This window comes from Dunckerocampus dactyliophorus, chromosome 17, assembly GCF_027744805.1.
Source record: "Dunckerocampus dactyliophorus isolate RoL2022-P2 chromosome 17, RoL_Ddac_1.1, whole genome shotgun sequence".
Taxonomy (NCBI): Eukaryota; Metazoa; Chordata; class Actinopteri; order Syngnathiformes; family Syngnathidae; genus Dunckerocampus; species Dunckerocampus dactyliophorus.
The window spans coordinates 16891843-16910635 of NC_072835.1; the positions used below are offsets into that span (position 1 = coordinate 16891843).

Consider the following 18793-nt stretch of genomic DNA (forward strand, 5'->3'; position numbering starts at 1 on the left):
GGATCGGAATCGCCGATACTAGCCTGAATTGGGCATCATACCCTGCAGTGTGAACGTAGCCTAGGTAACAAGCAAATGATATCTTTTATAATATGTCAATAATCAAGACATGTACTGTATTTTTACAATATACTGTGGGCAAAACAAGCTGCTAGGGCCGCGCTTTGGACACCCCTCTTGTAATCGGTCATTGGAGGGAGTCATATGCAAAAAAAAAAAAAAATGCAACTTTGCTTCATCAAGAAGAAGTGACGTGTTCTCTCCTGACATGTTTGTGTCAAACAGGGATTTCAGAAGTTGCACGATTTGATGTCTTGATGATTAATAGAGTCTCAGGCCTTTTTTTCATACTTTCTTTTTACTCAACCTTCTCTTTGTGTTGGCCCTTGCAGACTACTGTATGTATCGCACGGTGGGCTGGCAGTGGTATACCACTATTCTGTTAGGAACATTGAAGATGTACATACTTTTATTGTTGGTTCCTCTGCCTCGCTGCTATGTTTGTTAGTTTGCAACATGGTGATTATGATTTGATGCCACCTACAGGACTGGAGGTGACTGCAAATTACAACTGTCGAAAGCATATCTTATTAACTTATTAATAATGTGATTTTACCCACAACTACAGGACTGGAGATTAGTACAATTTACGACTGTCTGAATTTGCTGAAACAGCAGATAAAATTGATCGTCTGTTTTTCCTAAGTACAATACTACATGAGAGCGAGAGGATTTTCAATTTTATTAACAGTTTCACTGTCAACTGTTTCAGCAACACTTCATTGGGTGTTGTGTAATTTTATTTTTATTTCTGTGCAGCAGTTTGGTCAACTGGGGTTGTTTTAGATGTGCTATACAGTAATCCCTTGTTTATCGTGGTTAATTGGTTCAAGACCCAGCCTTGATAAGTGAGTATGTAGAAAACCTGTTTATGACCTCTTGCATAGGGCCGCACGGTTTGCATGTTGGCCACACAGTCAGGATATCGGCAAGATTTGGGTTTGAATCTCCATTGGGCATCTCTGTATGGAGATGCGGGTTAGGTTAATTGGCGACTCTAAATTGTCCATAGGAATGTTGTCTATTTGTGCCCTTCGATTGACTGGCGACCAGTCCACGGTGTACCCCGCCTCTCGCCCAAAGTCAGCTGGGATAGGCTCCAGCAGACCCGCGACCCTAGTGAGGATAAGCGGCATAGAAGATGGATGGAGGGACCTTTTGAATACGTTGAATACAACTTCAGGGTTGTTCTCAAAATTATATGGAAGTCCTGCTTGCACACTTTTGTAATCAATAGACAAATGATCAGTGACTTGTGGACAGTTGGTTGCTAAATCCTTCCTGTGTGCCTGCAAAGATGTTTTACTTGATGGCGGCCATTTTCCAGTTGCCTAAAGTTACAGCAGGTGTTCTGTAGAGCCCATTGATCTGTGTGAGAATTTCCAAGTCAATCCCACTGATGGGGTCAAACTTTTGGGTTTAATAACAGTGTCACTGTGTGGTGTACTTGTCAGAATAATAATAAATAGTTTTGAGAAATGTGCACAAATACTTCACTTTTGTAAGTGCTTTGGCCTTGGACTTATTTTTTGTGTTTTACCAGCATAACATTTTGAGAAATCTACTTATCTACATTCTACCAAGTGCATCTTTTAAAAAATATGGCATATAGGAAGTATGACCATATAGGAAAAAATGCATCTCAGCTGCATTTTCCGTCTCCTCGATTCGGAGACCTCAGTTGTGCTAAAACCTCTTGTTGATTAGATAGTATTGCCGCTTGCTTATATACCATGAATGATACTTCTAAGTTTCTGTTTAAATCAACAATAATATAGACAGTCGCTTGTATTGAGATAACGGGAGCGGTCATGTGAAGATCCCATGCGAATGCACGTCTCATCCAGGAGACCGAGTGGCCCAAGTTGCCTCAACCTAATTGTCTTTCTCTCCTCGTACTGTCCTTAAACGACTTTCTCAGTCTGTCTCAACGACCCCCTCCCCACCCCCCAGCCCCACGTCCCCACACCACCTCCTCCTCCCCTCTTGATTCTCTCCAGCTCTGCCCACTTTCTGTCTCAGTCTGTAACTGTAGCCTGTGTTTTTCTCTCCCTCCCACTCTCTGCGACGTATAGATACTGCATTGATCGGACACACAGTCACACGCACGCACACACACACACACACACACACACAAGTAAACCTCCCACTCCTTTCATCATTGATTCACACTGGTCTCTCTATCACACATACTCTCTCTCTCTCTCTGCACTGGCACTTGTTGAATCCGACCCTCACAGGAGGAGGACGGGGGAGATGGGAGAGGAACAGAGAGATAATGACAGGCAGGCAGAGGGAGTCTTTGAGGCAGCGCTACAACTGACAGCGAGCGGACAGAATGGAGCTTCCGAGGATACGGAAGACACGGAAAAGTCAGTCACACAGCAGAGAGAATGCTGTCTTTTTTTATTGAGAATATAAGGAACGTCGCCGCGCATCAAACTCCACTTCAGGGTCCTCGCCACCGGTTTGTCTGCAGCCTGTAGATTGACTACGAAGACTGTCTGAGCACGTTTTTCTGCATTAGTGCACGAGAGAGCACGAAAAAAAGAGGGAGGGAGGGAGAGACTGTTATGTGCTGCTTTCCCCAGGTGAGTAAGTGCTTACGTGCCAAAATACACAGTCATTTCCCTATGCAGACTCGTGTGCGTGCGTGTGTGTGTGTGTGTGTGTGTGTGTGTTTAGGCATGCATAGTTTTATGTAAGTAAGCCAGAGTGAATGTGTGTGTGCATGAAGTAGGAAAGAGAGGGAGTATGTGAGAGAGGCGGTGACATATTTTTTTTCCAGTTTGTATTCCTGGAAACTGCGCTGCAGCATTGCTCAATAATGAAACTGGTATATATACTATGTGTGTGTGTGTGTGTGTGTGTGTGTGTGTGTGTGTGTGTGTGTGTGAGAGAAGGTTGTTGAGGAGAGGAAACAATGCTACAAAGTTCATGTGAGGGAGACTGGTACAAATTTGCTTGGAGAAACCGCTCGAAATGAAATACACAGTGGAACCTCTAAAGACGAATGCCCTCTGAGGTTGACATGAATCTTCGGAAAACCTCTATTTGTCGCACAAAACTTTTATGTTTTTGACATTTATGGTTTAATTATGGTTTCTAAAATTAGAAACAAATTCAATCATTTTAAATCATGGTCTTGCGTGTTGTGTCGCGGGACTTTGGAGTATATCTCAAGACCTAAAACATAAATACATGATCATAAAAATAGGAATATAAAAGAGTCGAACCCCACAATTTTGACCTAATTCTTTGAAAAGTCTAAGAAAACTTGAGAGTTCAAATTGTGGTCATGGATAATGTTGTGTGAGACTGTGAAATATCTTCCAAGGCATAATGAAGAAGTCATCATGAAAGAGAATCATATATATAATAATTAATAAAATATTATATACAGTAGAGCAGGGGTGTCCAAACTTTTTCCAGCAATGCATACAGAAAAATGAAAGGATCACTACAGTATGTGCCAGCTGAACAAAACACCTTACCTTTGTGTAGCAGTTGGTGTAATATTTAATAATATATCTTATTAATAATTATTCATGTGTGTAATTGTAATTGGTTTTTTTTAAAGCCCCTTCAAGGGACGAGTATTGCAACTTAGCCATGGCTAGAAGAGCTATAGCATATGACAATGTACAATGTAAGTACTTGCCCCTATCAGCTATTCATCCATCCATTTTCTATGCTGCTTACTCCTCACTAAGGCCGCGGGGGTATATGCTGGAGCCTATTCCAGCTGACTTTGGGCGAGAGGTGGGGTACACTCTGGTCACCAGTCAGTCGGGCAGATATAGACAACCAACCATTCACACTCACATTCTCATCTATGGACAATTTAGTACCCGGAGAAGACTCACGCATGTATGAGGAGGACATGCAACGGAGATTCAAGCCCAGATCTTCCAGCTCTCCAGACTGTGTGGCCAACATGTTAAAACTAAGTAAATGACATTAAATTAATTTCATTGTTACAATATGCCGAGGGTCAATAAAAAACAAGCATGGTGCAAAAATTGCCCCTCGGGCCCCACTTTGATGCCTCTGTATGTCAACAGTTGAATGCCCATTGAGGTTGTAGCGTTTGGCCTAATTTTTGGGAAAAAAAATCACACCGCGAAAAGAGGCACAACTTTTGAGTTCAAATCCTGGTCATGCATGGTTTTACCATATCTCATGAGACTTTATACACTTTTGTTTTAGCTCCCATTTTCATGAGCTTTAACTAAAGATCTAAAACTTTTTCTATAGAGGAAAAAGGTCTGTTTCTCTCATTGTTCACAAATCCGTTAGTGTGGCATATGAAGGTACTGATTAGACAGCATTATTATTGCACAGGTGTGCTTTAGGCTGGTCACAGTAAAAGGCCACTCCAACATGTACTACATGAGTAAAGGATGGAGGATTTACAATATGAGCATTGAACTACTGTATAAAACATTGAATATCAAGAGTTTGTGAATGTCCCTCCTTGTTTACTTTCCAGGCAACCTCCTCGACAATCAAAAACATGCATTAAAATATAAAATATCACTTCTCTGTCCAACTTTGTCTTAGAAAGCTTGCTCCTGCGAACCTCTCCGCTACACGGGCTCGATGTCCTTTGTACACAGACCCACTCTGCTTTGTGTCAGCCTCTTCCTGGAGCTGCTGTGACGTAGTCGTTATGACTACCGTAATGACCCGTTTACAGGTTTAAAAAAAAAAATATTGAAATGTCCAGCCTGCAGGTTATAGTTTGCCTAGTTTATTCCAAATGCTTCCTATTGGAAAGCCAAACAAACTGGCATCCTACAACGAATTGCGTTCAACCTCAGAGGTTCCACTGCAATTCCCCTCCAAAAAAAAGTTGTTGTTGTTGATGCTGATTTATGCGGTGCGGTCGATCCATTAAGGGGCAATACTCGGAATGAGGCCACGCTTCCTCGGAGTTGATGCAGTAACTTTGACGTTGGCCTCATATACACTCAGCGAAGCTCTATATTTAGTGGACTGACTTCCCCCCTCCTTTTGTCTTTCATCTGCACATCCATCTTTCTTTCACACATCCGTAACACGTGGTTATCTCTGCTTTCTTTTAAGATTTGCTTAATCACTTCCCGTGCGGCATCTTTTCGTCTTTCATGCATTTTCCGGCCCTTTTCTTGCTTTTAATTTCTTGTGTTGTGTTTTTTTTTTTTACAGACTCCTTTCCCTGGCGCTTTCTGCAGTCAATAGCAGAAGTCTCCTGGTCCAATATGTCGCAGTTGCTCCATGTGGAGATCCCAAACTTTGGAGCCACGGTCCTGGGCTCCCTTAACGAGCAGCGCTTGTTGGGACACTACTGTGATGTCTCCATTCTGGTCAAAGGTGTGTTCCGCAGAAAAACACGGACAGTTTTTTTGTCAACTTTCAATCACAATTAATTTGAAAGTCAAAATGAATGAATATTATTACAGCCATCCCTTGTCTCCTATGATGAAAGTTTGATCTCCAGATTTTGTGCGACACTGTATCGTGCTATTAAATAATATTACATTCCCACAGCTGATGTTGTTTTTTAGACAGCAAACTAGTTGAGCTGAATCAGTAGCACATCTGCTGGTTGCAGCCAAGTTGTGCATTTTGCCTCAGTTGCTTCAACACACGATTAAACAAACAATTCCGCACAATCAATCACATTTATAACCATATTCATGCCCTCTTGTATGACTTTGACTTCTTTCCACTTTATGTTGCCATTAAATAATTTGTCCTTCTTCTAGTCCAGACCGAATCAAGAGGCGATTAATCAACAAACTGCAATCTTGCAGCTTTAAGTGATAAACGATGCCACACAGTCAACTTAATTCTTAACAATAAATTATCACTGGCTCCTGAACACCCTTGCTGGGCCTCTTCTGTATTCTGTGTTTCTAAACAGGCCAGGCTTTTAAAGCCCACCGGGCCGTCCTGGCCGCCAGCAGCCTCTACTTCCGCGACCTCTTCAGCACCTCCACCAAGACCCAGTTCGAGCTGCCCTCCTCGGTCACACCGGCCTGCTTCGAGCAGATCCTGTCTTTCTGCTACACGGGGAAGCTAACCATGGCGGCAAGCGAACAGCTGGTGGTCATGTACACTGCGGGCTACCTTCAAATCCAGCACATAGTGGAAAGAGGCATGGACCTGATGTTCAAGGCCAACTCACCCCACTGTGACTCGCAGACAGCGGGTTCATTGGAAGAGACTGGGTCTGAGCCACAGAGTCCTTGCAATAATGGCAGCGGCTTGGCGGTGGCCGCCCTTTTGGCCAACACCGGCTGGTCTCCGTCTCTAGTCCTGCCACCGCGGAAGATTAAACTAGAGGGGGGTGAGCCCACGCCGCTCACACTACCATCAACGCAGAGCAAAATCTCGTCCTCAGAGCTGGGGAGTCGGTTGGCGAGGGCCAGTTCGTTGTTCTACACGACGGCGGGAGGTACCACCATCCCTGGCGTACCCCCTTACCACCTACTGGGAGCTGGGGGCGTCGGAGCAGTAGGAGGGGCGGGAGGTGAAAGATCAAGTCCTGGTGAATCCAGTCTGCCCACGACTGACAGTCCAACGTCGTACCAGAACGAAGATGAAGAGTTTGAGGAGGAGCCCTATGACGGGATCGCAGAGGACGGCTACAGTCACATCTATGGGCGTTCAGCGAACCCCTTTGGGAGTGAGTATTCGCACCGCTACCTTACTGGTCTAGTTTCCCATAGGAAAACTTGGGTTTTGGTTGGTTTTTAGCCATTGGTGTGCAATGGCGGTTCCAGCTTCAGTGGTGCCCCGCCAGTCAAGGCTTGTTAACTGTGTTGAGGCTTGAGGCTGAACATAGCATTGTTATACCTCTTTTAACGATCTGTTAACCACTGTTATCTGTACTTTAGCCTGTTAGCTGCCTAATAGCAACAATTAGCCACGTTTAAGACCCTGTTAGCTATCTGAAAGCCTGTGTTAACAACAGTTTCAGTGCTGTTTTAATATGATTAGATTTGTCACGTTATGTAGTGTAAAGTCATCTGTAGGTTAGAATAAACAAGTCATTTCAGCAGATGCTATTAAGACACATTGGTCTCTTATATACGCTGTGTGTGGGCTTTTGCTAAGTGCAATATTTTCTCTGCTTGACTTTGGCTCACGCCGCCGGAGGAAATTCATTTGATGTCTGGCCAAATTTCAAACTAAAACGCAGCATGACTTGCAGAAATACTTGCGGGTGTACGTAACCGTAAATGTCAGCTTTTTTGGAACGTCGTCTGCATATTTGTTCCTTGTTCAGACATGTTATGCACTGTGCGGGGAGAAGGGGAAAAAAATCAAGATGCACATCCATTTCATTACATTTACATTATTTAACCCTTCATAAATCATGGATGTGACATGTCTTGAAAAAGCAGCAGTGTGCATGTGGAGGGGTTGGGTACATTGTGACCAACAGCAAACTCGCTATCACTGCTACACTTTTTTTTCTTGGTTTTTTTCTACCACATGTTAATATGGAGGCACAGAGACTGTACATGCCACCCAGGGAGGATTTGACCGATTTCCACAGTCCTATTCCTATCCTTTTCATAGCTGGAAAATTTGCAAATCAAATCGAAATGTGTCCTCAACTTACTCCCATCACTCTCCCCAGTCCCGGAAAAGCCCGACATGGCAGGAGTGCCCCTGGCCTTGGAGAACCGCAACTGCGTGCTGATTCGTCGGGACCTGGTGGCGCTGCCCGCGAGCCTGATCAGCCAGATAGGCTATCGCTGCCACCCTAAGCTCTACACGGAGGGCGACCCCGGAGAGAAGCTGGAACTAGTTGCTGGTAGGCACTGCACACATTGTCGAGATACACTTCTTCTCAAACTTTTAAGACCAGTTGAAAAATGGCAAGAATTTAAGTTTTGCCCTGTTAGATCATAAGTAAGTAGAGCTTCAAAATGCAAAAAGAAGAAATGGGAGCGAGACATTTTTTTTTAGAAGCAATTGGAAAAAAACGTTAAACTGACATCGTCTGTTCATCAGCTGATTACAACTTAAGACCCTAGAAATAAAATGTTCAAAGGAGTCAGTGATGAGTAGCTGCACCTTTGTTGTGCACCTTTGTTTTTTTTAATCATCATGCGACAAAAAGCAAGCCTTTTCTGTTTGACATTGTTCTCTACAATGCAGCATTTCAAAAACAGTTGATTGTATTGTGCCTAATTTGAAGAAAAGTAATGAATTTCATTGTCTTTATTGTGTGGTAAGTCACACCAACGCTTTTTTTTTGTGTGCAAATGTTGACAGTCACAAATGAACATTCCATTTTTAAAGAAGCATTGGAAAACGAAACTAATTACTTTTGGTTGCGGCTGCAGAATACCTGTATTCCCAGTATGTTCCTAAATATCGGACTTTTTGAGAGAGAAGATCCAAATTACCATTCAAAAGCATGTATCTCCAACTTCTTTTTGCACTTCATCCGATCTTTGAGGGTCCACTGTTCCTGATATGATAGGCTGTGATATATCAATCAGCATTTGTACTCCTCTTTTCATTTCTTTTTCTTTGTCATTTGCGCTAGTGATAGCGTCTCCCAGGACTCATTTCTGAGCGAGTTGCAATGGATTTTTTATTCTGTATAATGAAAAATGCGTGAATTTAAGGAGTTCCTTTTGTCTGCTTAGGATAGACAGAGAGAGAGAGAATAGAGATTGCTTAAAGGCAAATAACATGCTTTATTTCCCCCCCTCCTTCCACACAGGTACACAGGTGTTCATGACTCGAGGCCAACTCATGAACTGTCATCTCTGCGCTGGAATCAAACACAAAGTCTTGTTGCGTCGTCTCTTAGCGACATTCTTTGATAGGTAAGACGAGCACAATGCTTTGTATGAATCTTTTAAGAGCCCTTTGCGACTCCCAACACTTGTGCTGTTGTCACAAAAGCCACTTTCACACTCCATCTGTGGCCACATTGTGCAATGCGGTTTGCAGTGTGTCTTCACATGTTTGTGTTTGCTTTGTGATTTGGCCTGATGCTGACTCTGCCCCCTGGTGTTGATCCTCCCACATTGCAGAAACACTTTAGCCAACAGCTGTGGGACTGGTATCCGCTCCTCGACCAGTGACCCCAGTAGGAAACCCCTGGACAGCAGGGTCCTCAACGCTGTCAAACGTAAGTGAATTCTCTGAAGTGTACTATACACCGGGGTTCTCAATAGGCAGGCAGCCATCCAGCCCGCCAACATCACCCAAATAATGTTCCACCATGTTCAATATTAAACATTGTGGTTACATTTCAAACTGTTTGTACTCAGTTATGAATGAGGTGTGTACAAACTTTTGACCGGTAGGGTAAACAGCACTCTATAAAAACATGTATAAAATGTTTAACTAATTAATGATTATTTTGTTTATGACATAATTATTCATCATAATCATGTCATAAACAAAGTAATGTTTTATTATTTTTAGCACTACAGTCGTCCCTTGTTTACTGCGGTTAATGGGCTCCAGACCCAACCACGATAATTTTAATAAATTGAATATTTTAGCGTAGAAAACCTGTTTATGAGTTTGTAAATATGATTATTAACATTATTAGAGTCCTGCAGACATGGAATAACACCCCTGTAGTCACCTTTCCACAATAATGTGCAGGCAACGGGACACGAGACGGCCGCCGCTTTAAACATAGCATTATGACATTTTTTGCAGAGCAGCTGGAAATGTGAATTTTTCTTGGAGATCAATAAAGTATCTATCTATCTATCTATCATGTCTAATATATCCAATCTATCTATCGATCATGTCTAATATATCCAATCTATCTATACCACCAAGCTAACTAGGTAGTCTCCAATTTATTCTAAACTTAAAGGGTTTCAAACAGAGTAGGGAAGCCAAAAATTTACCACTTCCACACATAATGGGAGGAGAACTTCTTTTTCACTCTTCTCACTCGGACATACCATGGCTGACTCTATGCAGTGTGAAGGTAATCTAATGTCACGTCTCATCAGAGTAACATTACTGGCGCCTAGTGACCAGAATACTACATATAACGTGTCTTTCAGTATTTTTGGACTTTTTTTTTTTTTTTTGGTCATTTCTTAATTTTTGAAGACCCGCAATGTAGCGAAGGGCGACTGTACGTTTGCTTTCATTTTTTTGGCAAGTTCAAGCTATTTATTGTTACACACTTACGACAATAATATTGTATAATTTAAAAGAAAAAATAAAAAATTATAATTTTTTCCACACCTTGACATGAAAATGTAAAGAAAAGTTAAAAAATTTGTTTTTTAGTGGACTGTCATGAGCTCAATGTTTAGATCACACTGGTTTTGGCCATTTTTGTGTTATTGTACCGTAAAAGTGTACAATGAGCATAAATATTAATTTTTTTTATGTTTTCTCTTTTGCAGTCTACTGTCAGAATTTCAACCCTAACTTCAAGGAGAGTGAAATGAATGTGATTGCTGCTGACATGTGCACAAACGCACGGCGTGTCCGCAAGAGGTGGCTGCCCAAGATCAAGTCCATGCTGCCCGACGGCATGGAGGTGTACCGCGCCGGCATGGCCATGGGCGGCGCCCCCGTAGGGCTGGGGCTGGGCCTCGGCACCAACCCTCAACAAGGGGTTCCCCTCCCCTTTGAGGCCGACTTCAAGACCTTTGAGCAGAGGCTGTATCCCGACCGCAAGGACCCTCTGAGGACTCATCCACCGCTAGCCACCGGCAGCCCGGGCTCGGCGGCGACCGGAGCGGAGGTGGAAGCCGCGGGGGGAGGAGTCCAGGAAGAGCAGGAGGAAGACGAGGATGAAGCCGGCTTAGAGGCCGGCGACGGATCACTGGGCACGCCCGCTTTGATCCCCGGTGCCGAGGCGGGCGTTTGTGGCGACGCGTCGTCCGAGCAGGAAGGTTTTGAACAAGGCCTGAGGGTGAACGGACAGTGAATGTCGCCGCTCACATCGTGAAGTTCGCTTTTAACCTTTTTGCTTGTCGCAATTCCTCCTCCTCTGTGCTTCCTCAAGAGAAAAATATCCAGTGCAAAAAGCTTGTGATCTGATGCCACAGGAATTTGTCACACGTGTACACACACACACACACAGAGGTGTTTGTACACTTGGTGATTGTTGACGTAGAAAGCGCTCCAAGCAGACACAGGCATGGCATCGAGACATTCGCTCTACGGTCTCACTATTGATGGATTTCTCAGAATCTCACCTCAATCTGCGTCGATTTAAAATACTCCTCCTTGGGCACAAAAGCAACTTTCTCCTGTGTGGTTGTCATGTCAAAATATGTCCCCTATTTTTTTGGAATATGCGGAATCAATGTCTACTATACAGTATTACGCTGAGCTCTACAATAGTACACATTGGAATCTAGCAGCGAACCAATGTTTGCTAATGAAGAACGCATCTAACTGCTTAATGCATCCGACGGGGGGATATATTGGCGTCATAGTGGGCCAAATGACATTTTTTACCCCCATAGAATTCACTCAACAAACCAAAAAGTGCATATACTACAAAGGCGTTGCAGAGCCATACTGTAAATACAAAAAAATTAATTGTACTACAAAAATAAAGTCGTAACATGACAAGAATGAAATAGTAATATCACGAGAAGTACTCCTTGGTCACAATCGTATGGGAATAGTGTTTTTTTTTTTTCTCAAGAAAAAGGTCACAATTTTACAAAAATAAAGTTGTAATCCTAAAATCTAATTTTTTCGAAGGAATAAAAATCAGAGTTGTAATCATAGACCACTTAAGATGTTTTTCGTTTTTTAAAAGAAATCTTGCAATTTTATGCGAAGAAATAGTTCCACTCTTAAGATAATAAATTCGCCATTGAAAGTAGTGGTTAAACTTTTACAAACACTTAAATAGTAAAGATTTATGTCAATACATTATACATTAAAGTCTGAATGGCCCAAAATTTGTATTTCTTTAATTATGATGAAGATATGACATTTTTACCCCCATAGGGTCATTCAGAAGACAAGCAAAGTGCATATACAACGAAGAAGGTGTAGGGCCACACCCTAAATACCAAAAAATAATTGTAAATCAAAAATAAAGTCGTACCGTGATGAAAATAAAATAGAAATATCACAAGAAATACTTCTTCGACAAAAAACTTTTTCCGTTCTTTTTCTTTTGAGAAAAAGGTTGCCATCTTACGAGAATAAAGTTGTAATCTTAGGATAATGTAAATTTACGACTATTTTCTCGTACATTCATGACTTTATTCTCGTAAATTTTTATTTAAACTTAGGGGAAAAGAAGTTGTAAATTTCCGAGAAATTACGAGAAAACTTGTAAATACGAGAAAAGTTGTAAATTTACGACAATAGTCGTAAATTTTAGACTTGTTTAGTTTAGACTTGCGAGGAAATAAGTTGTAAATTTACGAGAATAAAGTTGTACATTTACGAGAAAAAAAAGTCGTAAACGTACTACTTTATTCTTGTACATTTACAACATTTTTTCTCGTAAGTTTACAACTTTTTTGCTTGTAAGTTTGCGATTTTATTCTGGTGAATGTACGACTTTTTTTCTCGTGACTATCCTCGTAAATTTACAACTTTATTTATTTTTTTTTATGTGGCCCTAATATCCGTCGTACCATGTTACATGAATAAAGCAGTTAAAAAAAAGTTGTACAATTACGATAATAAATTCACCATTGAAAGTAGTAGTTAAACTTTGACAAACAATGAGAATTTTTTCTTCCATACGTTATATTAATGGATGTTGCGTTTAGGCGTGAGTGGTGATTTTGCCATTTACTTTGGGAAAAAACAAAAGAAACCTGAATATTACGGCTTTATTCTAGTAACTTGAACACTTTTAGCACCTGTTTAAAAAATGTTGGTGTTGCTCTCATACTCCTTTGTAATATACATATACAGTATCATAACAGGAGGAGGATGCCCAGCGGGATACGCTACAGTCGTGGAAAGTCATGCGTTTCTACGTATTTTTTAATGCATATTTTCCCTTTCTGGTCTTTGTGCCAAAGTGATGGCTGTGTCTGCTTGGGATCGCCCTTTTCAACTATACACACAAACACACACACATGCATACATACAGTGTAGATGCTAGCCAATGCATAAAAAAAAGAATATCCATGCAATGCAACAATGCTTTTAAAGTACAATAATTGTGTCTTGAGGTAAAAATCCTGAAAAACAACATGCACTAAATGTTACCTTGCATGCATGACTACAAAGGATGGAGACCAATGCATCTATAGAGTACTGCGATTAATACATAAAGTGACTTGTTTAGGGTTATTTTTATTGAGTTTTCTTACTGGGATCTTACCTCAGTGTGCGCCATGTTCGAACTGTTCTGGGTGTGACCCAGAATCGACTTTGTGTTTGACACAACAAACAGCGCGTACTGTCACTCCCCCGCCTAGACGAGCTGCAGTAAAGCAGCGGGATGAGGCGCTCGACGTCGCATTTTTCGAGAATCCCTTCGGTTTTTGATGTGGTTTACATCAACATGGTCCTTCTTCCATCCTGTTATTTGTTATTGTTCCAGAGGGGAGGGTGGGTAAATTATTGAATAGAAGCATATTACACAGCACAGCTGGCTTATTGCATTTGCACTCTAAAAGACAAATGAATCATTTTAGAAAGATGTGACTGAATTTGAGACTGAAAGTGTCCTATTTGTTGTCGTGATTATGTGTAAATTTGGGTTTATAAGCGGTCCTGTCGGTTGAGGAAGGAGGGCGATGTTGAATATGGATTTAAAACCTTTTGATTTGTCGTGGTTGTGTGCTCACTCTATTTTCATTCTTTCTACTCACAGATTTTCCTCTTTTTCTTAAATGTGTTCCTCATCCGTGTTAAATGATGGTTTTCTACAGTGAACACGACAAAAGACAAAATGATGCCCGACATAGTTGATTCGAAAAATGTGCCATTTCCAAGGTTCAACTTCATTTTGGTTCTTTTAATGCGAAGCTTTAAGAAGGTCCTGCACAAGGTGTACAGGGTTGTACTTGCACTAGGTCATGTTTACAGTTTTTTGTTTAGTTTTTGTTTAGTTGCTTGGGCGGGAAGTGTAATGCGTCCCTTAGAACGGGGCTAGAACAGAATGGCTGCATTCTTGGATGAATGTAAACCTTGGTGCTGCTTTGGCAAAGGGGTCAAATCTTTTGGGTGGCATTGATTTCACTAAGTTTGTTTTATTTCATTGCAAAATGTTCCTAAGAGGTCTTCCAATAGGGGTTAACATCAGCCTTTCCCCCCCGCAATGAATATAAATCTGAATGAGCTGAATTTGCCAGCATTGGCACTCCTTTTTAAACCATTCTGACATTGAGATGATGTCGAAATAAGCTGTAATGTATTTTACCAAATAGTGGCCTCCTCTGTGGTAGCCGTAATTAGACGCATTAACAAATGAACGCCTTTCCCTGAATAAACAACAACATAATGCACATTGCCGTGGTCAACCATGCCGCAGGTGCAAAATTGAATACGAATCAGGCAAATTGGGGCATCTCCCTAAATACAGGGTTTAAAACGAAATCAGAACGTTGATAAAACAGACAAACAAAACACACATCGGCATGGTTTTATGGATGTGCAAGCTTAAGTAAATTTAAGACTAACAATTGAAGGCCTCTCCCTAAATGAAGGGTCGAAAAGAAAAATGTACAACAGAATACACGCACGCATTGGCATGGTCTTACAGCTGTGCAGCAAATGCAAAGATCTATAAACTTTAGACAAATAATGCATATCCCCAAATAAAGGGTTAAAAGATAATCACTAAGCTTATAAAACAGACAACAAAAAATGTGCATAGGCACGGTCTTATGCCCATACAGCAAATGCAAAATTGAATAAAATTCTGACTTAACAATTGAAAGGCCGCTGACTAAATGAAGGGTTGGGAAGAAAAATGTACAACAAGCAGGAAGTTGTAATTGTAAAATGAACACACTCCCAGGCATTAGCATGGTCTTACAGCTGTGCAGCGAGCGCAGACATCGATGAACTTGAGACAACTCATGCATATCTCCAAATAGAGGGTTGAAGAGAAATAACTTTTATAAAACCAAGTTTATAAAACATAAGACAACAAAAAGATGTCCATAGGCATGGTCTTATGCCCGTACAGCAAGTGCAAAATGGAATAAAATTCAGACAAATTAGGGCCTCTCCCTAAAAGGTTTAAAGAGAAATCACAGTGTTGATAAAACACATTGGTATGGTCTTATGGCTGCACAGCAAGTGCAAACTTACTAAATTCACGGTCTAACTACATGAACATTTGACAAGAAAAACGCACAAGCATAATACAGAGGCATGGTTTTACGTGCGGGAAGATCAAAGACAAATGAAGGCACTAATGCATTGGCATGGTCTTACAGCTGTGCAGCAAGTGCAAACATCTGTAAGCTTCAGACAAATAATGCATATTCCTAAATAAAGGGTTGTAAGACAACAACAAATGTCTTGCATGGTCTTATGCCCATACAGCTAGTGCAAAATTTAATAAGGACAAATTAGGGCCGCTCCCTAAAGGGTTTAAAAAGAAATCATGACGTTGATAAAACAAAACGCACATCGGAATGGTCTTGGCCGTGCAGCAAGTGCAAACTTAAGTCAACTTAAAAATGACAAATGAACGCAGTCTCACGCATTAATCTAACTCAAGATCTATAAACTTCAGACAAATAATGCATATTGCCAAATAAAGGTTTAAAAAATGTGGCTAGGCATGGTCTTATGCCCAGACAGCAAGCGCAAACCTGATTACACACGGGCCGATGCGTCAGTAACAAGTAACAGTGAGGAAACAGCAAGGCAACGCAAGACACCTCAACATTCCCTTCCCAGATGTACAAATGAAGACCTTCAAATAAAGGCCTGGCGCTCTCTGCAGTTGATTCATTGGCCACTATTTGAGTGAATACGTTCTGTCTCCAAATGTGAGCGATGCACTGGTTTTGCTTTCAACCCAATGCTTTTCCATTTGATGTCCTTGCGTTGAAAATTGGAGCACTGTGCATCAAACACACCGCTAGTGTTTTAGTGCATTGTTGTACACAAATAATGCACAGCAATGCATTTTAGTGGGCTTTAAAACCAGAAGAAAAGATATGGATTTGCTACACTGTGCTAAAAGGGTGTAAAGCTGTGCCTTAGACTGTGACTGTGCAGGCGTATTTACTGTAGATGATGCGCACCAGGACTGTATTGTGTGATTGAATTCAATACAGTCTGTTTTTCTTTATTTTTACTAAAGCTGTAATTGTACCAAACGTAACCTCCAAAACAATGTTTTATATTAGGTAACGCTTGCCATGTTAAAAGTCCGATATTGCTAGCCTAAATCACTTGACGATGCTGGTCATTAATACTTAAAAGGTACCATTATGCCACAAGGGTACACTTATGAAGGTAAAGTAGGTTGGTAATGACATTATTTGTAAATCAGTGTAAATGACTCACAAGTAGTGTTGCAAATGGCCAGAAATGTGGGATTATTAGGAATATTCTGGAAATTAACCAACCATTCAGGTTTATCATTGAAGTCAATTTGTAAAATAAATCTGGTAACAAATGTCAAAGGATTTAATGCAGCTCCCCGAATCAAGGGTTGTAAAGTTGCAAAAAAATGACAAAACATGCATCAGCATGGTCTTACAGCCGTGCCGCACATGCAAACGTGAATAAACGTCAAAAGGATTTGATGCAGCTCCCCAAATCAAGGGTTCTAAAGTTACAAAACCATAACAAAACACACATCAGCATGGTCTTACAGCTGTGCCGCAAGTGCAAACGTGAATAAACATCAAAAGGATTTAATGCAGTTCCTCAAATCAAGGGTTCTAAAGTTCATAAAACATGACAAAACGCACATCAGCATGGTCTTAACCGCTGTGCCGCAAGTGCAAACGTGAAATGAACGCCTCTCCCCCAAATAAGGGGTTAAAAATTCCTTGTAAAACGACAACATAATCCACATCGGCATGGTCTTACAGCTGTGCAGCATGTACTGTATAAAATATGAAAATTTATAAGAAAAATGGCCACTCCTATGCAACCCCACTGGCTCACTATTTGGCATATGCTTTTTCCGCTCTTAATGTGTACAGTAATGACCATGCACTATTTGGCAAGCAGGACATCGCTATTGCTGTGCTTCTCTCCTGATTAACTCATGTACAAACTCTGAATAAGTGTATTCTAGTGTGGTACCAAGTGCAAAACACCCTAAAAGCCCAGAAATGTATTTTTTTTCCCCCTTTTATCACATCCGTTTTTAGAACTATTTCCTTTTTCCTTTCTCTTTGTCAGTATAACCTGAGAAACTCTTTTGAGAATGTCATGACAAACCTTTACCGACTGCAAGCCGTCAAAAGTTGTGCTGTGTTTCACTGATTTCAAATCATCCATTAGTTGTCTTTTAGCGGTCAAAGAGACCCTTTCCTTAAAAAAAGAAAAAAAAAAAGAAAAAAAATACTTGCTTGCTTCATTCAGCCATTCATGCATCCTCCATTTAGTGTAAAAGTGTTTTTTCTATATGCAAAGAGGCGCTTGTACCATACAAATGCATGCCATTCAGACCTAACCCGATGAAACCTCTTGACCTTTATGCACCATGTATTAATGTAAGCTAACGCAGACTGTGAAGTCACGCAGCAGGCTGGCTTGTAATTGTTTTTTAAACACTCTGGCCTTTTATTGAATGTTTTTGTGTGACAGCAAGAAGAGCAGAAATACATAAGACTAACTCCCTTGTTGTGCATTTGAACGTCGAATGGTTGTCGAAAGAAATGCACTAAAAAGTTTGAATGTGTATGTATTTGTCCTTGAACCAGCACTTTAGAATGATTTAGAGAGGAAAACAACACACAAAAAAGTATAATGTAATGGCAAAAAACAACAACAAAAAAAAACAACGAGGCACCTTTATTTAAAGCCATGTGTTCAGAGCGCTGACAATCAGGATGCACTTTGGAGAGAGGAGATGTGACGTGAACTGCTGTGCTCTCGCTTCTTTGCTAAGTCATCCTCCACTTTGCTTTTTGCTCGACGGAAAAAACCTGCAGGGACGCAAAGACGCCCCTTCTTGGTCGTAAAAAGTGGAACGGATGACGCAAAAGACTTGATCTTTTGTTGACTGATTTCCTTGGTGCTTTGTGAGCAGAGCTGTCCTCCTGACTCGGACCAGAACTCTTAAGAAAAAAAAAAAAGCTCTGCTTTAAAGCTAAGCGTGGACCAGGCCCAGTCCTCGATGACCTCTAAACAGAGAACGGTCCATAAAGAACTAGACTTGAAAATCGTGCAAGCTACATTTTTGATCTTCATTCGCGAGGTTGGACCTCACCTTGGATGGGACGATTCTCAGTGTTGCTTTGTTTTAAAATGAAAACTATTAAAATGTTTATGCGCCTTCTGACTTCAGCAACAATAATATATATCTATACACATATATGTGCGTAGATGTATATATTTATATATATATGCGATAAAAATGCAAGTTGCCATTTTTGATGTTGAATTTAAAGAAAAAAGCATTCATTCCCATTAAGGTGTGTTCACCATCACCACTTTCAGTTGTGTAATCCAAGATACCTGATTTATTTCAATGCAATACGGAAAACTCTGCTTTCTAATAAAAGCCCTTACTTCACCACATCTGTGTCTTGTGGATAATTCCTGTGTCAACTTCATTAAAAAGCCAGATTACTTCCAAGAAAACAGCTGTTTTTTTTTT

The 18793-nt window shown here is 41.0% G+C and overlaps 1 protein-coding gene across 2 annotated transcripts in view; it reads left to right on the forward strand.

Moving 5' to 3' along the window:
* The window catches only part of LOC129169802 (nucleus accumbens-associated protein 2), a 44700-nt gene extending 25988 nt beyond the window's left edge, over positions 1-18712 (forward strand). Inside the window, exons 1-7 of one of the 2 annotated variants that reach the window (XM_054756589.1) lie at positions 1200-2651; positions 5251-5415; positions 5969-6733; positions 7694-7870; positions 8792-8897; positions 9108-9205; positions 10458-18712. In XM_054756589.1, the coding sequence (XP_054612564.1) occupies positions 5304-5415; positions 5969-6733; positions 7694-7870; positions 8792-8897; positions 9108-9205; positions 10458-10987 (1788 nt within the window). In that variant the 5' untranslated portion in view covers positions 1200-2651; positions 5251-5303 and the 3' untranslated portion in view covers positions 10988-18712. Of the gene's footprint in view, positions 1-1199; positions 2652-5250; positions 5416-5968; positions 6734-7693; positions 7871-8791; positions 8898-9107; positions 9206-10457 lie in introns of those variants that run through there. The other variant, XM_054756588.1, reaches the window with a different exon arrangement.
* The last annotated feature ends 81 nt before the right edge of the window (positions 18713-18793 follow it).